Below are 26,206 nucleotides of genomic sequence, written 5' to 3' on the forward strand. Positions count from 1 at the left end.
TTTTCTCTGTGATTTTGACATGTGAATTTCTTTTGTAGTTTCTGATTCTTGTGTGAGACCCAAGCCTTCAAGTTTAGGTCTGCTTCTTTTTGTGAACTTTATGTGTCTTTGTGGTTTACTTTTTGGGCATAAAAAACTGGTTCCTCTAAGCTTCTGGTTCTCTCTTTTGTTTTTGTATTGGAGTGGCCAGATTGCTTTTGTCTTCAGGAGTTCCCACAGAGGCCCAAGTCAGATGAGGATCAGATGCTCTCAGGCTTTCTCCTAAGGTCTGGATCCCTCCTGGAAAGATTTTGGCCTAAGGAATTTGGGGGTTGGACTGGCTTGACAGCCAGGCCCAGGAAAGATGCTGGTCTAGGGCAGCTAATGGCCATGACACCCAGAGATGCAAAGGAAGATGGGCACAGGAAGTGGCCCCAAGGCCTCCTGGGGACTGCACTGAGGAGCTGGGTTGGTCTGGATGCAGAGTATCAGGCAGAGGAAAGGTCAGCCCCAGTGTCCAGGAAAGAGGCTGGCGGGTGCTACAGGCCCAGGGAAGCAGAGGGAGGTAAAGGTGGTTCCAGGCCCACAGTGCTCCTGGAGACCCAAGAAGGAACTGAGTTGGCCTGGATGCAAAGGATCAGGAAGCAGTGGTGGTTCCCCAGGTGTCTGGGGCACCAAGAGAAGGAATGGGACAGGACCCAGGCTAGGAGAAGCGTCTGGCGGAGGAGATGGGAGGGCGAATGAGGCTGAGGGAGTCAAGGCGTTGATGGCGCTATCGACTTACACCTAAGAGAGGCCTGCGGGTCGGAGAGAGCAACATTAGACTCTTTTAATCCAAAATTGACTGCCTATATAGAAAAATTATTACTGCTTTCATATCCTAAAATAAAAGATAAAATTAAGCCATGCTTCCTAGCCTTCCTAGTATTACTTCAGAAATGTGTTTCATCCACCTTCCTCTTAGTAAACAGGTATGTTGGGGGGGGGGGGCTGCAGGGTGAAACAGGGTCTTTCTGCATATCACAAGCTGCCTTCAAACTTGATATTTTCTTACCTCAGCCTCTTGCGTGCTGGTGTTACAGGTGTGCAGCCACTATGTCTGGTCACAGGTACTTTCTTTTTTTTTTTTTTTTTTTTTTTTTTTGAGACAGGGTCTCCCTGTAGCCCCAGCAGTCCTGAAACTCACTATGTAGACCAGGCTGGACTTGCACTCACAATGATCTGCCTGCCCCTGCCTCCCAAGTGCTGGGCATAAAGGCATTTGTCACCACGCCCGGCTCTTTTTTTTTTTTTTTTCTTTTAAAGTAAATGTACCACACAACTTAGAATTCTACATAGCACAACCATTTTTAAACATGATGTAGTCACAAGGCTAGCATTAAATACCCAGTGAAGGAAAGTTAGGACATTCCACATAAAAATCAGGCAGGGTCATCTTTCTCTCTTTCCCGGTTAACAAATGGAGTGGAACATGGGGGCGGTTAGGGAAATACAGTAGAAAGGTAGATGTCTGGTTTAAGTAGTAAAACTCTAACAAGTCATCTTTAGTCTTTGTGAACATTTTAAAGCTGACTTGAACATGTTAAAGTCTTCCACTTGGCATCCCATCTTCAGTGTTGTGTTTTTGTTCTTTCAGCATAAAGATGCCTACCAAGTGATACTGGACGGTGTGAAAGGTGGTACCAAGGAAAAACGATTAGCAGCTCAGTTTATTCCTAAATTCTTTAAGCATTTTCCAGAATTGGCTGATTCGGCTATCAACGCACAGTTAGACCTCTGTGAGGATGAAGATGTGTCTGTAAGTTTATGATTGAGAGTCCGGCATGGTGGCATATACCTTTAATCCCAACACTCGGGCGGCAGAGACAGGGAATCTCTGTGAGATCTAGGCCAGCCTGGTCTATAAGTGAGTGAGTTCCAGGCCAGCTGGGGCTACAGGGAGACCCTGTCTCAGGAAAAAAAAAAGCTGATCATTTCATAGTAAAACACCACAGCCATGGTCACATTGCACCATACAGAGTTAAACCCACATCTGAGAAAATGCATGAACTTCACTCCCAGTTGTCCATGAAAATTGCATGGAACTACAAATCATTGTTTTGCTTTTCCATTATCCATTGCTAAAAATGAATCGTGGCTCACATCTCTCATATTGCATACAAAATTAGATTGCTAATGTTGTTTTTGTATAGATGTCTTATATTTCAGAAAAATAATTGGCCACTGTAATTGTTGTAATGGATTACCAGACTAAGAATGAATCATTTTCCCCGGGAACAGAATTTCTGACTACACCAGGCTTCTAAACATTTTCAGCTCTTGCTCTTAACTTTTCAGATAAAATCAGTGAATCAACAGCATTTCATGCAGAATTTGCCAGATAAAAACTGTACATTTTTTAATGTAAGATCTAGTAACTTAATTATTTGAAATAAATTCAAATTTAAGTGGTCAGAACTTAAAATTATAAAATCAATATTTCCTGGGTATGATATTGTCATGGGAGCCGGTCTAAAGAACAGTGAGTTATATGCCTAAAAGCTGTAAACACCCTGCAGTTGTTTATTGACCAGCAGCAAACATGTAGCTTTGTAAGTCAGCTTTTCCATATTCTTCAGAAAAATATAACCTCTTCACCCTAACACTCTGGGCTTCCACAACATTTAGGTTTCTTAATTTGTCTCTAAACCTCCCTCCCTCCCATGTAGCTGTTAGTTCACCATGTGTCTCACCTCCATGCCAGCTTAAAATGATATGGGATTTTTTCTTTCTTGCCTCCATTTCTTCCTCTGGGCAGCTGCTGAGGTTTACAGTTCATCTGCCCTGAGAGTTTTTCTTCAATCAGGTATTTTAGTTAATGTCCCTTCTGACTACATTTGGTCTTACTCTGTGAAACTTGAATATTAAATTAGAGTAAATTGAGCAAGGTAACGTGGCACAGATCTCTAGTCCCAGCTAATTAGGAGGCTGAGGCAAAAGGATTACTAAGAGCCCAGAAGTTTATGGCAGCATAGCATAGCATGACCATATTGGGGGCAGGGGGGAGATGGCTCAGCCATTAAGAGCACTGGCTGTTCTTGCAGATAACCTGGATTTGGTTCCCAGCACCCACATGGCAGCTAACAATCATCTGTAACTCCAGTTCCAGGGAATCAGATACCCTCTCCTGGCCTCCACAGGCATTGCACAACAGGGGTGCCCTTACATATATGCAGTCAAAACACTCATACACATAAAATAAAATAAATTTTAAAAAATTAAAGAAATAGAATGAGCAAATTATTTTTAAAGATGTTTAAAAATCCCTATCTTTGGAGCAATAGAGATGACTGCAGTTAAAAGTATTTGCTGCTTTTCCAGAAGACTTGAATTTGGTTCCTTCAGTTCGAGAATATCTGCCCTCTTCTGACCTCTGTAGACACCCCCTCCCCGACAGATGATACACATAAACAAAATAAAAATAAATCTTAAAAAAAAAAACTAAGCTGGGCTGGAGAGATGGTTAAGTGGTTAAGAGCACTGACTGCTCTTGCAGTGGACCTGGGTTCAATTCCCAGCACCCACATGGTAGCTATGAACCATCCTTAACTCCAGTTCCAGGGGATCTGACACCCTCTTCTGACCTCTGCGGCATTGCATGACACGGATGCACTCACATACATGCAGGTAATACACGAGTACAGATAAAATAATAATAAAATATATTTTTAAAAAAATAAGTTTGTCTTTAGGGGCTAGTGCCCCCTCCTCCATCACTGAACACATGCTTCAATAATTAAAACACTTTAAGAAAAAAAGATCACATTTTTGTTTTCACAACTCATATGCTTCTAATTGTTTCTTCATGGTCTTAGTTTTCTTTGAAAGCAGAATTTGACTTTTTTTAAAATAATAATGGCATTTTAGTTGATTGTGTTTGTTTGAAATTGTGCCCAGATACGACGCCAAGCAATTAAAGAGCTGCCTCAGTTTGCCACTGGAGAAAATCTTCCCCGAGTAGCAGACATACTCACTCAGCTTCTGCAGACAGGTCAGGAATTCTATTGATATGGTGACTGATTTTAGCTTTGTTTTGCATAGGAAGCAGTGCTAAGGGTCCTGGCTCTGGCAGAGGTTGAACTTTAATTAGGTAGTTTGAGGCTTAGTGACTTCTGAATCTTTAATTTTTATTGTTTTTTTTTGTTTTTTTGAGTTTTTTGGTCTTTGAGTTTTTAATTCTGTTTATAAAGACATGCTGATTAGAGTCTCTTGAAAGTTATAAGTCATCATAATTTTACCTATTTTCTATTGTGTGATAATTATTTTTTTCAACTTAATTTTTTTATTTTTGAGAATTTCATACATGAGTTTTGTCTTTGCATTATTTCTAGCCTTCCCAGTGCCCACCAGCTCCTACCAGGTCCCTCCACTCCCTCTCAATCTGTATTAGTGAGGGTTCTCCAAAGAAACAGAATCAGTAGAATGAATATACACATACAGAGATTTATCAGCTTAGCTCACAGGATAGAGTCTGAGTAGCCCAACAATGGTTGCACCACACTGGAGAGGCTGAGAATCCATAGTCGCTCAGTCCACAAGGCTGGATGTTTCAGTAGTCCCAATCTGGTGCTGAAGGTCTGACAAATTCCAAAAGATCAGCTAGTCTTCAGTCTACAGCAGGAAGATGAACTCACCAGCGAGAGAGAAGGCAAGCAGCAAGAAGCCAGGTGCTCTCCTCTGCCATGGCCTTTTATACAGGCTGCCATCAGAAGGTAACACCCACAGTTGGGTGTGTCTTCCAGCTTCAGATCATCCAATCAAGAAGATCTCTTTCATTTCAGTTAATCCCAGATCCAGTCAAGTTGACACCCAGGATTAGCCATCACATCTTCTTTGATTATTATTGTTATATAACATGCACACATTTATAAATATGCACACATATACTTGATCCACTTAGTGGTGCTTTTGTGTACCCATGTTTGGGGCTGCCCGTCTGAGACTGTATAACTGCTCAAGGAGCTAATCCCACCAGAAAACTGATTCTCCCTCCCTCAGATTGTATCATCTTAACATGAAAGTTTTCCAGGCATGCCAGATGATGATCTCAACCCTTGTAAGGAAGTTGTGTATCTCTGCTACTTAAGAGAATTGTTTAGGTGTAGGTTTCCTGTCATCTGTATAAAACTATGTTCGAATCTTGAATTTGAAAATGAAGCAGGTGTTATTTTACATTTATATTCATTGTGCTATTCTTTCTCCACCCAGATGACTCCGCAGAATTTAACTTAGTGAACAATGCTCTGTTAAGTATATTTAAGATGGATGCAAAAGGTAAGGCAAGTTCTCATTGTGAATTGTGCTTGAAGTCCTAGGAAACCAGGGAACTTGGCCTTAATGCATGAAGGACAAAGTCTGGGGTTTACCCAGAGATCTTTTTCATTAAAAATTAGTACCTATTTCTGAAAAATGCCTCCCAACTTAAGATGTTTGCAACTATTCAGTAGAAATCATTATAAAAGCAGCTCAAGCTTTTCCCTTAGAAATATGTAGGAAGAATTCCTTTTGCCACTTTGAAGAAATTCTTCCAAAATACCTGAGCTTTAATTAATGATAGAAAAGGCAAGTCATGCTCAGGCTGACATTACCCCAAGACCAAAGGGTGTGGTCACTCTTACTGTGAGGACTATATTTCAACCTGGCTTTAACCAATGTTGGTGGTATTTGGGATGTTTATTAATTTGTGAGAAATAATGAAGTAGATGCACTTACACCACTTTACACTGTACAGTTGACTTGCTTCATGCAACTCTTTTGCTTTACAGGAACCTTAGGTGGTTTATTTAGCCAAATACTTCAAGGAGAGGACATCGTTAGAGAACGAGCAATTAAATTCCTTTCTACAAAACTTAAAACTTTGCCAGATGAAGTCTTAACAAAGGAAGTAGAGGAGCTTATACTAACTGAATCCAAAAAGGTGTGTTTCTGTCATTTAGTAGAAGTTCTCTTCAGCAGTGAGCTATCATTGAAATTGGTGGTATCCATCAGTGCTATGTGTGATTTGTGCATAAAATGATACATGATGCTCTTGGACCCACCATCGATCGTCATGTTTTCCTTATACAGTATTTAGAATTCAGTCACTCATAATGATGAATCATACTAATTTAAAGGGATGTAGTAACATTTAAGACCTTGATATTATTCTCAAAATTGCATGTATTGAACCTGGGCGTGGTGGCACATGTCTTTAATCTCAGGTCAGCTCTTGGAGGCAGAGGCAGGTGGATCTCTGTGACACTGAGGCCAGCCTGATCTACTTAGCAAGTTCCATGCCAGCTGGGATTATAGGAAGACCCTGTCTCAAAAAGCAAAACAAGCAAATTCATCTTCAGGAAATTTTTGTTAATTCCTTCTCACCCATATTAGGGTGGTCTCAAAGTATACTGGAGCATTTCAAAATGCAATATATTATCATGAAATAATAGAAATAATGTATTTTTTCATCACTGTAAACTATGATAATGGTGTGAAAGCATGTATTAGTGGTCTTATTGTTGTGACAAAATACTGACAGATACAACTTAAGGAAGGAAAGGTTCATTTTGGCTCAGAATTCAAGGATATAGCCCATCATGGTGGAGAAATCATGACAGGATCTTGAGCCAGCTGGTTACTTTGCATCCACAGTCAGGAAGCAGAGGGAGATAAATACACATGCTCAGCTAATTTTCTCCTTTTTATTCAGTCAGTCCAGAATTTTTATTCATTCCAGCCCATGGAATGATACCACCCAAAGTTAAGGTGGGTCTTCCTACCTAACCTAGAGACTCTCTCACAGGCATGCTCATAGGCTAACCTACTAATTCTTCACAGGTAATGCCCAGAGCCTGTCAAGTTGACAGTATTAACCATCATACTGTGCTTATTTCTATGTGTTCCCAGCATCTAGCATAAGTACAAAGGCTGAGAGATTGCCAAGGGATGTCACAGACTTTTCACCACTTTTGAAGAACCAAAGTTTGGGAATATTTTCCCTTTTTTTTTTTTTTTTTTTTTTTTTTTTTTTTTTTTTTTTTGTCTTTTTGAGACAGGGTCTCCCTGTAGTCCCAGATGACCTGAACTCACTATGTAGACCAGGCTGGCCTTGAACTCACAACAATCCGCCTGCCTCTGGGATTAAAGTGCTGGGATTAAAGGCATGCGCCACCACGCCCAGCTAAATTTAGAAAATTCTGCATTTTCTGTGTAGTGACACTACTCACTAATATGATTTCTTCAGTAGAAACAGTAAGTCTCCTGCACAGGGTGTCAGAATGTTTTTTACAGACTGCGCCCTGTGTCATAATCTCACTAGAGTATGTCATGATTGCAGGCTTTGGTCAGTGAGCACAACTGTGTAGGCTCATTGATGTGGAAGCCTTAAATAACTTGTATGACGTCCTATTTTGAGGACGATTAGCACGATTGTGAATGAGACTACTTGTAAGAAGCTGAATCTGACTTAGTAGGTTGCTACAGAATTTCTCCACCATTTCTATCACCCCCCCAAACTATATTTTTTCTTATCATTTTGTGAAATTTAAAAAAATTATTATTAATATTTTTGTTTTATTTTTATGTGTATGAGTGTATTGCCCGCATGTATGTAAGTACACCCATGTCGTGTAATGCTTGTGGAGGTCAGAACAGGGTGTCGGATCGCCTGGAACTGGAGTTATGAATGGTTGTTAGCTACCATGTGAATGCTAGGAATTGAACCCAGGTCTTCTGCAAGAACAGCCAGTGCTTTTAACCACTGACCCATCTCTCCACCCCATCTGTGGAATTTTAATGCCACAGATATACCATATATCTAAGTTTTTTGTGTGTATCTGTGCTTTGTACATTAAAAAAGTAAAATCCTCAGGACTGGAGAGTTGAATCAGAGGTTAAGAACACAGACTACTCTTGCAGAGGACCTGGGTTCAATTCCCAGCACCCACATGGCAGGTAGCAACTGTTCATAACTCCAGTTCCAAGGGAATTTGATACCCTCTTCTGACCTCCACAGGTATTGCAGAACATGGGTGCCCTTACATAACACTTCTACACATAAAATAATAAAAATTTTTTAAAAAGTAAAATTCTCATAAACAGTTTTTGTGCCCTTGGAGAACTCATTTTCTCCCAACAGAAAACCTGCCTTTTTGGATGCCTGTTCTGGCCTCCCTCTGGCATAGAGGCTGAGAATTCAGGGGACCGCCTTAGAGCACCTGGATTCTCCCCCCGCCCCCCATGAGGTGATGAGTTATGGAATTTGGGAGGCTTTTAGATAGACCCACTGAAGGGGTACTCCCAGTTGCCTCACTCTGCATCCCTGTTCAGCATGGAAGAAGCCAGAGCGGTCTGCATCCCAGATTCCCTATTGGCAATATGGGTAACCTCTTCGGAGGACAGTGTGATAAGAATAGAAGGTAGGAATTGGCTAGGCAGTTAGGGTAAAAAAGACCCCCAAAGAAAAATAGCCAGTTTCTTGGCTAAAAGTCAAAATATCCTTGGGCCTTTTAGCAACATACTATGTTCCAAAGGCCAAAATGTCAAAAGTATATGGGAGCGCTTATCTAATCCCTAAAAGGTTTTAGGGTTACCTCTTCAGAGGGGGGAATGTTAGAGTAGCAAAAATCCCCAAAAGAGAGGGAGAGAGAGAACGAGAACATGGGAGGTGTTAGAGGGGAGGGAGTGGGCATGGATCTGATCAAAACACTTTATATGCATGTATGAAATTCTCAGTAAAGTTTTTTTAAAAGTTAAAAAAAAAAGAAACTGGTCTTTTTGTTGTATTTCAGAAGTATTAATATGAAACTGACTTTGGTAACTGAAATAAAATTGCCACTCTTCTAGTATTGGTCTCTCTTTCTCATTCAAGTGATAAAAATACTATTATTCTGAATTGCCTCTTTCCAGGTCCTAGAAGATGTGACTGGTGAAGAATTTGTTCTGTTCATGAAGATACTGTCTGGGTTAAAAAGCTTACAGACAGTGAGTGGAAGACAGCAGCTGGTAGAGCTGGTGGCAGAACAGGCTGACCTGGAGCAGACCTTCAACCCCTCAGATCCCGACTGCGTAGACAGGCTCTTACAATGCACGAGGCAGGCCGTGCCTCTCTTTTCTGTGAGCTCCTTCTTCTACATAGATGACATTTTGGTCACTCTGTTAACTATATGTATTTCCATACTCACTTGAACATGTTCTCACACCTCTCCATAAAAGTGTTATTAGCACTTTGGAGTACTTTATGGAAACGAGTAGCATTTGCAAGGACCAGAGCTGCAAGACAATTTTCAAAGGCTTGCTTAGAGACTTTGTAAAATTTAGAACTCTGCATTTTTCTCTGGCTTTATATTTCCCCTGACATGAGTCTTCTGGGATGTATATACTTTAGTTTGAAAAGCGTAAAGGATCTGTTCTTTTTAGGAAATGTGCAGTGTGGAAATCCAGCACTAAAATATCCCCTAATGGGGATAGAGAAATGGCTCAGCAGTTAAGAGCACTTGTTCTTGCAGAGGACCTGGGTTCAGTTCCCAGCACCCACATGGCAGCTTCCAAACCATCTGTGACTCCAGTTCCAGGGAATCCAATGCCCTCTTCTGACCCCTGAAAGCTCCCATACATGTGGTGTACATAAACTCAGACAGGCACACACATGTACACATAAATAAAAACTAATATTTTAAATGCCCTATAAATTTGACTTGAGAATCAAGAAAGATGTCAAAGATATGTAGATATCCCATTGTCCCCAGTGGCTGTGCAGCAGAGTGTGCCTTGTCTTTTGACACGCTCTCCAGGGTGCCCTGGAATTTGCATGATACTGTGCATGTGGCCCCAGTATGCTGGAGTACTTAGTCCACGCCTTGAGTGACATTCTACTATAATCTTTGAGAAAGTACTTCTTTTTTGTTTTTTGTGACAACTCCATGTTCTTTGCAATTTTTTACAGAAAAATGTCCATTCCACAAGGTTTGTGACTTATTTCTGTGAGCAAGTTCTCCCTAATCTCAGTACCTTGACAACCCCAGTGGAGGGTCTTGATATACAGTTGGAGGTAAGAGAAAATTCCTGCTTTTAGCACTGCAAAGGCAGTCCCCAAGTTTTAACAGAAACATGAATCACTTAGATCTGATTTCTAAAGGGGTAGTTTAAATATCTAGCAGTAGTTAGGCAATAATCTTTTAGGCCAGAATTAATTACATAAGAGTGATTTTTGGATTCGATTACAGTTGCTACAGTGGGAAAGTGCTGCCTACAGATCTCACTATAGTCAGTCTCTGGCTTTGAAGCCTCTATATTTTAAATGGGGTATTTAATTCATGCTATTCCTTCTGTATCTTACAGAACTAGATTTAAAATAGATTGGGCCAGTGAGATGACTCAGGGTAAAGGTGCTTGCCACCAAATCTGACACGCTGTTTAGTCCCCAAAATCCACATAGCGGAAGTAGAGAACTCACTCCCCCAAGTTCATGGGCATGTGCCCACAGAATACATACACTTAATTAACATAAAATATCCCTTATTCCTCATACCCTGATGAAGTGCGTATTCTCCTGCTTAGTGTCTCCATTATAATGTAATTCACACTTTTCACGGCATCTGTAATCCTTAAGCTGTATTTACAGTATCTCCCAGCATTTAAATATATCACACAATCCGGTTCAGAGACTGATTGTGAACAGCACTTAAATGGTAGTTGAATTGGACTGAAATCTGGAAATTGCCTTCGTAGGTCTCTAGGACAGGCAATCTTGGTGTGCACTACACAGTATTTTGCTTCAAATGTCCTATGCCTGGCCTATCAGACTGGGATTAGATAAAGAAAACGGGGCGAACATTCCAATATTGGGAATTACAGATATTTCCAGATAGTATCTAGAGTCTAATTTTAATAATAAATGAAGCCCGCCGTAAGTTTTAGTGATTCATTACTGTTGAGGATTGTGTTACTTTACAGCACAAAGTAAATTAGTTATATCTTTATCATTTTTTCAGTAGAATTAGCACTGTCAACTGTTAGCACCAGTAGCACAAAAGGTCATGTGTATACTTTCTCTTGCTTCCCACCAATGTATTGGGACGTATGGGACCTGGTTTTGCTCTGATACCCATGATACCCATACCATGACTTTCTTTTTCTTCACTTTCTTCAACAGTAAAAGGTAGGATTATATCTCTAGGGATTTTTTTTTCTAGTTCAGATATTATGATTCTGAAAAGCATAATTTGAAAATAAGCAAAATCTTAAATAGGTTTTTAGACTTGCTCTCATTTTATGTAGCCCTTCCTAATTCAAAAAATAGTACTAATGGTAAATTTGTGTGTTTTAGGTATTGAAATTGTTGGCAGAGATGAGTTCATTTTGTGGTGACATGGAAAAACTAGAAACAAATTTAAGGAAACTGTTTGATAAGTTATTGGTAAGAACTTTTTTCTTTCCTTATGGGGTAGTTTATAGCCTTAAAGACTAATTAATTTCTAGACGATTAAGAACTAGCTTATGAAATTTGCATACATTGAACAATAATTCTAGTGAGTGCTAGTTGCTTCCTACTTTTTAAGGAAATCTGTTTTGATTTTGGCATTTGTTGTTGCTTTATATAAATATACAGGATTTATAGAGTAGGTCTTTCTCTTATTTCTGAATCACAGTAATTTTATGTTCATGTAAAAGGAAGTAGCATTAACTCTTCTGATTGTGCTAAATAGTCTCAAAACTGTAGTTGGCATTGCAGAGGTCATTTGTTCTAGGCCACCAAGTAGGTAGATGCCTAAGGCCAAGTAGCTTTAGCAACCAGGAAATAAATAGGCTATCATTTAAGCTGTAATTGTGGGGAAAATAGGCCTTCTGATAAAATCATGATCAGCATCACTGAGTGACTTTCTTGTTTGATGTGAGCAGTTCTGTAAATGGCCAGTGATAAGCCTGGGCCCTTGACATAAATAGAGTCATTCAACATCTGCTGCTCATCCAGACTTGCAGTATCTATTGGGGTGTAATAATGCTGACATTGAATGCCTTTGTCACACTTTCAGTGTAAAGAGATTCAGTACTTAAAACAGTCTGGAATTGAGAAAAGATTTTTGGATTCATAAAGAGTACAGTCTTTTTAGTGTTGAAATATTGGCTCTTAACTCTGAACTTTGATTCTTGTGCCTAATGTTAGCTGTTTTCACTTTCATTGTTAGTAGTAGCAGCTATAATGTAGATTGATAAGGACAGCTGGCATGCCAGAGGTAACAGGTTTGTCTCGTGTTCTACTCTTGGTCATTATTAATGCTCCGAGAGGATTTAGAGCAGATTGCAACCGTATCTGTATTTCCTCTCCTAGGAGTACATGCCTCTCCCTCCAGAAGAAGCAGAAAATGGAGAAAATGCGGGTAATGAAGAACCTAAGCTGCAATTCAGTTATGTGGAATGTTTGTTGTACAGTTTTCACCAGTTGGGCCGAAAACTTCCAGATTTCTTAACAGCCAAACTGAATGCAGAAAAGCTCAAAGATTTCAAAATCAGGTGATAATGACTGAGGTGGTTTAGTCCTTGGCAAAGATGATAGATCTTAAAGCTCTCTGGGATTTGTTTTTGTTTTACAAGAGCAAATTCTCCTCACCCTTTCCTTAATGTAGTGGAACAGAATGGAGAGTCCAGAAGACAGATGCTGTTTGTAAACATTTCTCAGATGTGACATGACAAATCCATGGCAGGAAGTGAACTTTGGAGCAAATGGCAATTACCGGTATCTTCAGATAGTAGCTAGAGTCTAACTTTAATAACAGATGAAGCCCACCTTAAGTTTTAGTGCTTCATTACTGTTGAGGAGTCTTTGTAAGTGTTGCTTTATAGCACAAAGTAAATTAGTTAATGCTTTCATCATTTTTGCAGTATAATTGGCGCTGCCACTGTTAACCTGTAGCACAAAGGGCCCTGTGTCTTCTGGCTCTTCTTACTTGCTCTATGGTCTTAGGCAAGGTCTCTCTCAGGCTCTTTTTAGCCCCTTGGATTTTCCTCATCTGTTAAATTTGAGTCACAGTAGGGATATGCAACAGTGACTAAAGCTTGTGTTGCAGTGCCTAGTAGAGAGCAGGCACTCAGTACCTGTAGCCCAGTTGTTGATGATAGTCTATAGTGTTACTGGAGGAGCGGTGCTACAGAAGTCATTTGTATGAATCATTCCATTAACAAATCCACATCTTAGGTTCTCAAATGCTTGAGCCACACCAGCACCTGTTAACTGCCCTCTACTGTTCCAGCGGGAATGGTTTAGTATTTGATCAGGTAGGCATTGTGACACACTCTACAGACTGAGCTACTTGGGAAACTGAGGTAGGATAATCACTTGGGCAGAGGAGTTGGAGGCCAGCCTAGGCAACAAAACAATAATCCATCTCACCAGCAAGCACTTGATCAGAAATACTTGATTAGAAGTAAACAACCTAAGAAATTATTATTTTTTGGTCATAAGGCATTTTCTGCACTGTGGATTGCTTTACTGCAGATGATTATTTGAGTTTAAGAACAAAATTGAAGCAATGAGTTACTGATTGAATACTTTTTCATTTAGGTTGCAGTACTTTGCACGGGGCCTTCAGGTTTATATCAGACAACTTCGCTTGGCTCTCCAGGGTAAAACAGGCGAGGCTTTAAAAACAGAGGAGGTAAGAGTACTGGCCACCATCTCAGAAACTGCCAGTCCCATGGGAGAATATGTAGGTGTCTGCTGCTGGGGTTGTCTGTCCTCATCCCAGTCCTGATGAAATGTTTCTGTTTTCACCATGACTTCTGTAATTTATACTAGTTTCTTTTAAAACAATCCCTGCGTACCTCTCTGCCTTGTATATTTTTCAGGTAAGTTGTAGATGGTACTTTATTGTTCTAGCCTGTCAAGGAAGCACGGTTGATTTGCTTTCTTTCCTGTCTTTAGACTTATGTAGGATCAAGAAATAGGAATAAGCATTGTCTATAGATTAAAGCAAGGAATTCTCTAACTGGAGGTGTGATTCTGAAAGTTTTATTCTAGGTTCATGCAGAATGGGATATGCACATAGGCATTATTGGCATTTTCATTTTGTTTTCCCCTTTACAGAACAAGATCAAAGTTGTTGCATTGAAAATAACAAACAATATCAATGTTCTAATCAAGGTAAGTCCTTTCTTACCTAACCCTCCCAGATAGCTAGGCAGTCAGTGCAGGAGATACTCATATGTGTATAGTGGTGGTGTTTCAGAGAGATGCCATTTCATTCCTAATATTTGCCCTTTGATGCTTTTGACTTTTTTGTAATACTGAGTGGAATCTCTGGAGCTAACCTGAATTTAAAAGGTTTATAAAAGATAAGAGAGCCATGTAAATCTGATTGAAGCAGGTAGAGCTAAACTCAGAAGTTTCAGTAGCTTAAGTTCTAGTGGTCTTAATGCCATTGGGTCTTTTTGAGTAGACAGTAAAACCCTGCACTACTTATTCTAAGAATGGGCATTTTCTGTAAACTTGTCTGTGTAATACATTCAGAGACTTTTTTTATACTGTAGACTAGGGGGCACCTTATCATTAAGTTACAATTATCCTACTGTTCTTTTTGACCTTCCCAAGTATTGGCTAGTGTGTTTAACACCTAGAGTACAAAGCCTGATAGTATGGACAAATGTGCCTTGAGCTAATGTAGAAGAATGCTGTGGAATAAATGCTTTTTATCAGAAAGGAGAGGGAAGCATTTCAGAGAAAGCGGCAGTGAAGTAGACATTCTGAAATGAATGTCTTGTTGCCAGGTTGAGTGGAAAGACATTAAAAACAAGTCATAGAGTGTGTGGTGAGCACTGTAATTCCAGCACTCAGGAAGTAAAGGCAGGAGAATCACTACAGGTTTAAGGCTAGCCAGTTTAATAAAGGGAAATGGCCTTGTTTTTTTTTAAAAAAAAAAAAAAAAAGAAGAAAGAAAGAAAACTTCTAAAGAAAGGTTTATAATATTTACTATCACTTTTATTTTTTTTACCTGAGTTTGATCTCTAGCACCCATGTAAAAAGCCAGGCACAGTGGAGCCTAGCTGTAATCCAAGCACTGGAGAGGCAGAGACGGGGGTCCCTAGGACTCACTGGCCAACCAGTCTGGCCTGTTTGGTGAACTCCAGTTTCAACAAAGATCCCCCCATCTAAAAAAAAGCAGAAAGCTACTAAGGAAAATACCTGATACCTATCTTCCATATGCATGTACAAACGTGTGCATGAGCACCCACATGTACATATGCATATCACACATGCACAAAATAATAAAGCTTTTCCTCAAATTGATGCATCTTCGTGACTGCCCTTGGGCAGAGGAAAAGCATTGCCATTGTTAAAGTTGGTAAATATTGATGTCTTACTTATCCTAAAATTTGAAATGACATTTGGGTAGGGGGAAGTGGCTGAGTTTTAAATATATGGTCAAAATTGTATTGGTGGAGGTAATCAGTGTAATTTGTAACAAAATTGTCCCTGCTTGCTTTTCTTTTGCAGTTTTCTTTAGGTCTCTGTTCTAATTGTCAGCTCAAGAGCAAGAAGAAATTAAAGCTCTACCTCCTAACACATTTGTTTTCAGTGCTGAGGACTGAACCCAGGGCCCTGCACAAAACTAATCTTAAATGTGTGTTTTTGTCTCCTTCCCTGCACACCACTCCCTGCTATCAGCATGTACATTAGAAATCCTAATTCTGAGTTTGTCTCTTTAGGATCTCTTCCACATTCCTCCTTCCTATAAGAGCACAGTAACATTATCCTGGAAACCGGTACAGAAGGTTGAGATTGGGTAAGAAGTAATCTGAAAGGAATTTAAAAGTTACAAAATTCTGAATTCAGTTAAGTTCACTGTACAAGAGAGTACATTGTTAAATGATTCTCAAGAACATGTTAAAATGATTGTTAGAAGCATGGTTTAAAATACCAGTCTACTTCCAGCACTATAAAATAAGCTGGTTGTACACAACCCTGTTGCTCTCAGATTTGTTTGGATTTCTATAGCGTTACTAGACTTTTCTAATAACATAAAATAAGTCACTTCCATATATCAACAAAACTACACATTTTTGATCATTTTAAAATAAGCCTTGTAGGGCTAAAGAAATGGCTCAGCAGTTGAGGACTGACTGTTCTTGCAGAAGGCCCAGGTTCAAATCCCAGGACCTACATGGCAACTAACAATCATTGGTAATTTGAATTCCAGGGGATCCAATGTCCTCTTCTGTTCTCCATGGACACTACACGACACAGGTGCACGTATACACATGCACTCATACACATAAAATCATAAATCAAAAATTTTTAAAGCCTCGTAAATGCCTTCTGATAGTGTCTGTAACAAAACCATAGTTGATTTGATGTCATGAAACTTCATTTTCTTTTTTTCTGATGTAATGGTCCTCTTTAGGAGATTTTTACAACTAGCAGGCTAAATTAGAAATGTGTCCATGACTCCTGGCTCAGTGCGATACTTCTTAATTGCTTATTTTCCCGTTGTTACAGGCAAAAGAGAGCCAATGAAGATACAAGTTCAGGATCACCGCCCAAGAAATCTCCAGGAGGACCAAAAAGGGATGCCAGACAGATTTATAACCCTCCCAGTGGAAAATACAGCAGCAATTTGGGCAACTTTAATTATGGTGAGCGTTTCCGTTTGGGTGCAGACAACATAAGAGATTAAGTAGAAAGTGGCACATACTTTTAATTATAAATTATATATATAGTATCATGGTTCTGTCAAGTGACTTTTCTGAGTTAACCTGGGAACAAGAGCCATTGGGAAAGTAATTTTAATCCATGTCTCTAACTCTTGTGGGCTCACTGACTCAAGCATGCAACAGCTTAGCACCTGAAAGGGGAAATTTGCCTGCTACATTAAGAGAAACCAACAGAAACAAAGGAAGTTGTCTGAGCCGTCCATTCCTGTTTTCCTAGTTCTGGGTGTAAGGCAAAAGCATTATGTGCATTTTCCATGGAGGCTAGGTACAGCTTCTGACTGATGCAGTGTGGAGCACTTTCCTTGGAATTCCTCTGTCTCTTGCTTTTCCTCAAACTTTCTGTAGCTAGTTCAGAGAGAAGTCATAGAAGTAATGTCAGATAGTCAAGCACCACCTGGCCAGGAAGCTGTTCTGCTGCAGATTCCCCCTTGCTCAGAATGTAGTCCTCCTGACACTGCTTTCCATTCCCCCCTTCCCACCAGTCCGCTCTCTTTGAAGGCACTAGTCAGTAATGAAGTTTCACTGGTGTTTCCCCACAAGAACCTTTTTAAAAAGAATGGACACTGCCAAGCATTGTGGTACATGTCTGTAATCCCCACACTCAAGAAGGTGAGGCAGGGGAATCATAAGTTTGAGGCCAGCCTGGGATTCATAGCAAGACCTTGTTTCCAAAGGATCAGGAGAGAATGGGCAGAAATAGCCCATCCAGCTCCTCTTGCTTAGACAAAGCTTAATAGTAGCAACCCTGACACTCAGGAAGCACAGGCAAGAGAATCAGAAGTTCAAGACCATCTTCAGCTGTATAGCAGGTTTGAGGTCAGCCTGGGCTGCGTGTGACTTTGGCTCAGTAATAACCTTAATATAACAATAGTGATAGCATCCAAACATAAACATGGTTGGTCTTGATTACCAGTTCCAAATAAATCTGCAGTATTATTTTTAAGTATATTCTGAGTCATATTTTACTATAGATTCTATAATTACCTTTCCGAGACGAAATAAGTGTGTTGTTAAATAAATTCCTCTTACAATGGCTGAGTTTCTTAGTTGAGTAAACGGACTAGAGGAACTCTTTCACTTAAATAATTGGAGACAGCCTTTGTGAAAGTATTTTGTAAATGAAAAGGAGTCTATGTTGGTTTATTGCTCCAAGTATTATTACCTTCTGTTAACTTTTTCTTTCTCTCTCTCTCTCTCTCTCTCTCTCTCTCTCTCTCTCTCTCTCTCTCTCTTTCTCTCTTTTTAATGGGCCTTCAGTTCCATTCTTAAAATCAGCAGTTGATGCTATGAGGATATGGCTTGAATGAAAGTAATCAAGAGCTTTAGCAATACTTAAAGAATTCTATTCCTTTTCACGTAGTTAGGTAATTACTCTGGGTTTCCATGACGACTGTGTCATACAGAACTCATTGTCTACCTGATAGAACCCAGAAAAGAAATGCAGAAATGTAACGCCTTGTAACACAAATGTAACATGCTTGGTTTGTATACCAATAAACTAAAAATGTAAACAAATACACAGTTTTACTCAGCAAAAATCTAGGGTCACAGCTTGAGCTCTTTCAGTAGTCTCCTTAGTGAGGGCAAAGAGACAACACAAAGCAACTGAAACTCTTCTTGTTGGGAAATAAACCAAGTTCTGTCAGTATTTTACATGTAGGTGTTGGGCATGACTGGATTCTACTGGATTCTATGTGTTCTCACAGTAACAGTTGGATGGGTTTTCTTGACCTCATTTTACCCATTCAGTTGAAACCTTTTCTCAATGTCCAGCTTAATAATTTTACTAATCAATGTCTTTGATGTTTTTTCTCTTACAAATGTAGTATAGGTTCCCAAGGATGAGCTCAATTTCCTGGCACATTTTCAGTCACATTATTTACAGACAGATCTTGTTTTAGCTTCCTTCTGTACACAGAGCTCCCAGTGAGTCAGAAGTACTACGCAGCCTACATTTTGTGACTTGCGTCCTTTAACCTTTCTTAGCATATCACAGTTTTAAAGGGTCATTTTTAACTGTGATTAATAGTTTTCTCAAAAGTTTCTAATGGGGCTGATGCTGTAGTTCAGTGGTACACATTGACTTCCCATATGCAGGGCCCTGGGTCTGAGTCCCAGCTCACACATAAAACCTCAGAAAAAGTTAAAAAGTTAAGGTAAGCTTCAAATCATTGAAATGATCATTAAAACGCAAAATGGTCCTTTAGGATGAGGCTATCGAAAAGAAGAAACTTGTGGAACCGGATAGGCTAATCTTCACTATAGAAAAGATGACAGTTTAATAATACTTTCATACAGTATTTAACACACTTTTATGTAGCTGAAGAATTGAAGGTAACTCTGTTCTTTGTATTCAAATTGAAATTGTATTGTTTTGATGCCTTTTGAGAATCTGCAAAGTATGTTTTTGTACCTCTCACACCCCAGAAAATTTGCTGAGTGAGCGTGTTGGTATTTTTTAAATTCAAAAAAAATATTTTTATGGGTTGAGTATGTAGTTCAGTAGTAGAGGGGTCCTTGCCTCCCCTGCCTGAGGAGAAGGGGGAAGGGGAAAGGAAGACAGGATTATGCTGTGTCCCTCAAGCATAAATATGAAGTACAGGACCAGGAGTCCACCAACCGATGGCTACTGCATCTGCACTCATGGTGTCTTATGCTTAGAGACCACTCATGTTTCCTCAGAGCTGATCATTGGTAGCTTACGATATTTTCAGATATGACTTAACTTTTAGAAACCTACAGCTTTTTCATTGTTCTATCTTAGGTGAGGAAATAGTTTAATTTTCTTGATCTAAGTATGGTTGTCCTAAAAATGCTGTCACCCATGGATTTGTTCTCTAGGGTACTAAGCATGCTAACTGCATTTAAAATGAATTGTATACCAGTCCACTAACAAAAATGTGTCCTTGTACAAGGTGACTGAGTCAGATAACATTAGAAAAACTGACTAACCTGGGAAGGTCTATTTAGTTTCCATCTCAGAGTTGAATTATTTTTCCTTCTTGGGGTGGGGGGAAGATTCATCGGACATCAAGTAGCATGTAATAAGCAATAGTATCGAAAAAGAATTGCAAAATTGACTTAAAAAGTATTTTTTAGGACACCAGGATTGAGATCAGAAAGAACAAAACCAACCTCATTTTATTGCTGCTGCTAACAAGCTTGCTGCAGTGAGAAAGCCTGAAAGTTCAGCAGAGCCCAGATACTGTCAATCATTTCTCTTCACTGGAAAGAGTCTTTTGAGGAATATTTCTCTGGGTCTATAAAAATGGGTCAATGGATGCTCTACTGTGTTGGCTTGACTTTTCAACACACATGCACACTTTTTTTTTTTTTGACAGGGTCTCCCTAGTCCCAACCCACCTGGAAATCACTATGTGGACCAGGCTGGCTTGGATCTCACAGAGATCTGCCTGCCTCTGCCTCCTGAGGGTGGGGATTATAGATGTGCGCCACCATGCCTGGTATAGACAGACACGTTTTTGATAGCACTTTGAAAGTTCAGGTAACCAGTGAAAGTGAAAAGGCTCAACACTTAAATGTATACTTATGTGAGTGACACTGCTTTAAACAGTGATCACAATGAACGAAATTGCCTCCATGTCACATGTGAAAACTGTATTCTGGTCCAGTCTGATTTTAACTTACCATTGCTATTTAAGATACTTCTCATATATAACACTATCTTTTAAAGACCAAACACTTTTGTTGTTAATTCTGTAGTAAGTGCAGAAAATTTTACAGTTTCTTTAATAGTGACAGGTACCCAAATAATAGCAAGTATAGTCATCCTAACATTGTTGTTTCAAAAAGAACTTTGCTAAGGGGAAATACTTAAGCTGTGCTGTGAATGTATTTGGCATGTGTTACTTACTTTCTGTGTATGTCTCGGTGTATATAAATAGTGCCCTGGTTTTATGTACAGTATGAGTTTGTAGACAATGGCAGAATACCAGTTCAGCTTTTCAAGAGCCTGCTGCTATTTTCAGAGCTACATACAATATTTCTTCAGTTTGCTATACTATGGTCCTAAGCAAGACCTAAACCATTGTTCGATTTTTCGTAGAGCAGAGAGGAGCCTTCAGGGGAAGTAGAGGTGGCCGAGGCTGGGGAACACGAGGAAATCGTAGTCGAGGAAGACTCTACTGAGAAAGACACACATTCTTCAGCACCGTCATGAGCTTGATATACTTCAATTCTACTACTCATTGGATTGCCGGGGATGTCCCTTTAAAAGGACTGCTGCCTTCAGCTGAAAATTTAATGTTCTTTATACCTTTGTATGTATGATCTACTTTTGTAACAGACCATGGTTGTGTCCAAGGTAAAACCACAACAATATTTTTGAATGATTTGTCTGCAACCTTGACTTGTTTTGCAGTGTCCTCATTATTCAGACTTCATCTTGTGAGTCTTTAAACATCTTCACAATTTGTTATTGAGAGCTGAGTCTAATGTAATGCAATTCAGTCTAGTTCTATTATCTGGTAAAGATCATTACTTTTCAAAGGTTACTTACTTTCCTCTCCCCTCTTTTTCCTTTTTGCCCACTGTATGGAGAAGAGTCGTGATCACTCTTAACATTTTGTTTCCATTGTTTTTTTCACTGAAGCTGCTAGGAAGTGCTGCTGCTTTCCTGCCAAGCAAGTACATAGACACCCAAGTCCAGCTTTTGTGAAATAAAAGAGTTACAGCTTTAGGAAGAAGTTGCTTTTCATTGATGGCTCCCTTCATTCTTCTCCATACACTGGGACAGAATTTTGAACACAGGCTCTTATTATCGAATAGGAATGCATATGTATAATATACATACAAACATAAGCATATGTTGTGTGTATGTGTATATATATATGTGCATGCTATGAAACTTGAGTGTGCAACAAATCAGTATTTTAAATTCCAGGAACAGGTCATCTTTGACACAGTGATTATCCTTTTGAGGCTGAATCCATTACTGACTTGGTATCTAGGTTTTTACTCCGGTAGGGAGGAACTTTGAGTCAGTTGCACTTAACATGATTATTGTTATTTAAAACTAAAAAATAAAGGCTGTATTTTTGGAGACAAATTTGAAGACCCTTGTCGGTGAAATACAGCTGGATCTAATGTACATACAGGATTCCACAGGATGAGATAGTGTAATTTAGGGTTTGGAGATAAAATAACCAGGGCTACCCAGGAAAGTGACTTGATAACATAGTCCCAGTCTACAAGGATGCTCTCTCAGTTCGCTTTTGCCACTTTCAAGATTTTAACTTCTCAGGTTATTAATCAGATTATTGTATAAGTTAGTCAATAGTCTTTAGGTTGAAACAGCAGATGGGAGATTTGTGGAGTGTAATGTCATGGGCATTTTTAGTATCATAGACCCTTTGCTCTGCATTTGAATGTTTCATATATTTTCGTTCTACAATTAATCTTCCTTCCCCAAGTTTGCTATTCAAATCAAATGCTCGGACATTTCCAGTAGTTTGTTGGGGTATTTTTTGTTTTGTTTTTGAGGAATTTTTTGCAATTCCTACACAGGTGTCTTCATTATTTCTACACTGGGAAAAAAAGCAAAACCCCTTTGTGAAAATTATTGCACATATTTATGGAGAAAATATTTCTAAAGTCTAGAATGATAGAAGTGAGCACAAGAAGTTGGTCGGCTTGACTGTGGAGTGGTGGCAATAATCTCTAAAACATTCCACAAGCCTGAGCTGAACCTAGGCTCCCTTGAAATCTGAACAGTCTTAGGAATGTGGAATTACAGTCAAAAACTTGCTGTGTAGTATGGACCTCAGAAGTAGAGCTGCCAGTGGCCTAAAGCCATGTCAGGTACACAAACTAACTGGACCACAGCTATATAGATTTGAGTATTAAGTGTAATTTTTCCTTTCTCTTTTGAAGCATATCTGTGAACTCAAAGCTGAGCAGAAGTGACTTGACCTCGTTTGATACTGAGTTGACTGCATTGCTGCCCTTACCCCTTTGTTCCCCTTGCCAAGGCAATAGTACATAGCTTAGGGTTCTTTTTGCTTCATAAATTTGAATGAAAATCTTCATACCATGAATCTCTTTTTTTTCCCTTCTGCAAGACACCTGTTTTATCCCCTTGTTTAAATGTAAATGTTCCCTTATGCTTTTGAAATAAATTTCCTTTTGTAATTTTGTTTTGTGTCTTGGTGTATTATAATGTGAGATTCTTGGATATTCATTAACATTTATTGGTTGCTTCTCACGTAGCAAGCAGTGTGTTAGACCTTAAATATAAAGATGGAAAAAAAAAAAGTGCTCTACCTTCAAGGTCAGTCTTGATTCAATCTTACAAACCATTTGTTTTCAGTATATTTTTATGAGTAAATATCTTGTGAAAAAGGATTTGGTTCTTGTTGTCAATACAGAATATCAGTGGAGCTTGAGCACAGTGCCCCATGTCCATAATTCCCATGGAGGGCACTGAGGCAGGAGAGTTCATGTGTAGGCTACATGGGTGAGATTCTTAAGGTTTAAGGAAGATATAAAACATCAGCCAGGTTCAGTGGCATGCACCTGTAATCCCAGCACTCCATAGGCTGGGGCAAGAGGATCACAAGTGTGAGATCAATCTGGGCCACATGAGGAGATCTGTCGCATAAAAATAAAAACTGGGACTAGCAAGATAGCTCAGCAGGTAAAAGTGCTTGCTGCTGACAACCTCTGACAACCTAAGTTTGATCCTTAGGACCCACATGATGGAAGGAAAGAACCAACTTGTGAAAGTTCACACACATCACACACACACACAAATAAATGTAATGAAAATTTTTTTAAGTAAAAACATCAGATTCTTTTTTTAAATTATTTGTTTAATAACCATAAAATTAGAAGAAGCATTTCATGACAACAGCATTGACATATTCAATAACAATTTCCAGAGTTAAGATGCATCTGTTTCAAGATTGGCTGTAAAATTTTAGGTTTACAGTTGAACTAATACAGTTATACAATATTATACTCAATATAAACCCCTTAAGACATAAAATTAAATGTGGTTTTAACCTTTAAAAAAGATCTCCATTTCATTATTAAAATACACAGTTTCATACAGAAAAATTCATTTGTAATGCAATTGACACTAAGATGCTTGCACATGCGTTTCTAGTCTCTACATATCTGATTATTACTAGTCACAGTTGGTTACTTTCTGAGCTCCTTGTCATCTGAGCATGGATATAAAGTCATCAGGTAGATTTCAGTGGTAATGTTTTTCACATCTACTAATTATTAAGGATCAAATTTTTATGCTTTGAAGATTTTTAAAATTTTTTTAAAAATTTAATAACCACATGATTAGAAGAAGCATTTCATTACCTCTTTAACATATTGAGTAACACACTCCAGAGCAAGGATATATCTCTTTCAAAAGTAGCTATAAATTTTTAGGTTCACAGTTGAATTAATACAGTTATACAATATTGAACTCAGTATAAACCCTGTAAGATATAAAACTGAATGAGTTTTTACCCTTTAAAGAAGATCACCATTTCAAGAAATGCTATTTTCTACTTTTTCTTAATATTTTTTTTAGAAGAAGCATATCACAGCTTTAACATGCCCAATAACCATTTCCATAGCAAAGACACAGCTCCTTCAAAAGTGGCTATAAAGTTTCTAGGTTCGCTGTTGAATCAATACAGTTATACAATATTGAACTCAGTATAAGCCCTGTAAGACATTGAGTTTAACTCTCAAAAGAGATCTCCATTTCATTCTAAAATATACTGTTTCTTATAGAAAGACTCGTTTTTGCTACTAACACTGAGATGTTGGCGCGTGCGTCTCTAATCTGTATGTATCTGATTATTATTAGTCAAAATCGTTTGCACTCAGATCCTTGGCGCCTGTGTATGTCTATAAAGTCATCGGGTAGATTTCAATGGTAATGTTCATCACCTCTACTAATTAACATGATGTAAACTTTTATGCTTCCTCCTCAAATATACTTTTTTTTAATTTGTTGATTTTTTTTTTCTTGGTGTGTATATTAAACAGACATCCCCAACCATCTTATTCAACTATTCACCTACCTCCTAGATGGCACCCTCCCATAGCCTCCATCCCCCCACTAGAGCCCTTATACTTTGTTATCCCTGCCACTGTCCACTGTGTTGTCAGCACACTCAGCTGTTCCCCACTACTTGTCCAACTGGTGAATCTAGTCAGCCTATCTAGAGGTCTTTGTTTTGGAAGGTCAGCTCTTCCTCATCTAGCAGCAATCAGTTGTCAATATTCCTTTAGATAAGATGGGAGTCTGCTGTTCATTTTCCCAATTTTATGCTGGGTTACTGTCTGGGAGTCCCTTGGGCAACCCTGGCCAATGACTCAAAAGAAGGTATCTCCTATCTGGCATTGTTGCTTGTTATGTAGCCTTTAGCTATACTTATGGACTCTTATGAAGTTCTTTGGTTATCTTTTCTTTTTGGGTATTTAAGGCCATACAGTTGGCCATTTGAAGATCTGTTCCTCAGAGGTCACATGGGCTTGGGAGGAGCCCCTGGCTCCTTTCTTTTACCAGTTCCGCCTATGTGAAGATAGGTCAAAGGTCCTGCTCGACCATGGCTGGCTTCACTTGAAAGCATGGAGGCAGTGTTTCCTCTATGTTGACCCTCCCCTTTGTAGACTGGACACTGGTACATGTCCATCTGATGGGGTCTCCTCAGCCTCCTTGATCAAGAGGACAGGTGACCCACCACAATTACAGGAAAGTTTAGAGAGATGCTCATAGTCCCCTGGAACTAGTCGACCTAGGAGGGCAAGGAGCAAAAACTGTCCTTTATGTCCCTCTGACCAAATTAGTATAGGCCTCAAAGTATGTCTGTTAAACATCCAAGAAGGTTAGTTCCACCAGTCTGCTACTTTTTAATTACTGTGTGTCATGTAGATAAATCTTTGGCAAAGACCAATTGTTCTCAGATAAACCTTACCTAGATATATATTTCTTGATCTGCTATGTATAATTTGTCAGTAGGTTGTTGGACTAATATGGTTCCCTCTAGTTTTTAAAACTAGCTAGGCATTATTTATCTCTTGTATTGTCTAGCCCATCCATCATGGTTTCCCCAATTAAGGTGCCCTCATTTTCTCCCTTTCTCCCTTAATAATACCCTTCTATGGTCCTACATCTCTTGAACTCATTTCCCCTTTATCCCCTAGGTTCCTTGTATGCCCTTCCCTCCCCCCTCAAACTATCCCAATTTTTATCCATATCTCCCTTATTAACGCCTGTTTCCTACTGTTGTTCTCTTTCAGGTTCTTTCTTTTCCTTTACCTCCCTGTCTCCTTTGCATTATCCTGGTTCCTATAGTTATGTCTGGATATGTACTCATTTATCAGGATTTGGTTCTAGGATCCACATATGAGGGAGAACATATGTCGATTTTTTTTTCTGAGTCTGTTACTTAGTATAATATTTTCTAGTTCCATCCATTTTCCTGCAATTTCATGATTTCATCTTTCTTTACTGCTGAGTAAAACTCCATCG

The 26,206-nt window shown here is 39.1% G+C and overlaps 1 protein-coding gene across 2 annotated transcripts in view; it reads left to right on the top strand.

The window, feature by feature from the left end:
- Api5 (apoptosis inhibitor 5) overlaps positions 1-22,856 on the top strand; it is a 39,251-nt gene extending 16,395 nt beyond the window's left edge. Inside the window, exons 2-14 of one of the 2 annotated variants that reach the window (XM_008848925.3) lie at positions 1,616-1,777; positions 3,916-4,009; positions 5,227-5,292; positions 5,784-5,935; positions 8,905-9,111; positions 9,941-10,045; positions 11,324-11,413; positions 12,326-12,507; positions 13,556-13,649; positions 14,078-14,134; positions 15,697-15,773; positions 16,487-16,623; positions 20,768-22,856. In XM_008848925.3, coding sequence (XP_008847147.1) covers positions 1,616-1,777; positions 3,916-4,009; positions 5,227-5,292; positions 5,784-5,935; positions 8,905-9,111; positions 9,941-10,045; positions 11,324-11,413; positions 12,326-12,507; positions 13,556-13,649; positions 14,078-14,134; positions 15,697-15,773; positions 16,487-16,623; positions 20,768-20,850 — 1,506 coding nt within the window. In that variant the 3' untranslated portion in view covers positions 20,851-22,856. The remainder of the gene's footprint in view (positions 1-1,615; positions 1,778-3,915; positions 4,010-5,226; positions 5,293-5,783; positions 5,936-8,904; positions 9,112-9,940; positions 10,046-11,323; positions 11,414-12,325; positions 12,508-13,555; positions 13,650-14,077; positions 14,135-15,696; positions 15,774-16,486; positions 16,624-20,767) is intronic. The other variant, XM_008848926.3, reaches the window with a different exon arrangement.
- The last annotated feature ends 3,350 nt before the right edge of the window (positions 22,857-26,206 follow it).

This window comes from Nannospalax galili, unplaced genomic scaffold, assembly GCF_000622305.1.
Source record: "Nannospalax galili isolate Female #2095 unplaced genomic scaffold, S.galili_v1.0 scaffold784, whole genome shotgun sequence".
Lineage (NCBI taxonomy): Eukaryota > Metazoa > Chordata > Mammalia > Rodentia > Spalacidae > Nannospalax > Nannospalax galili.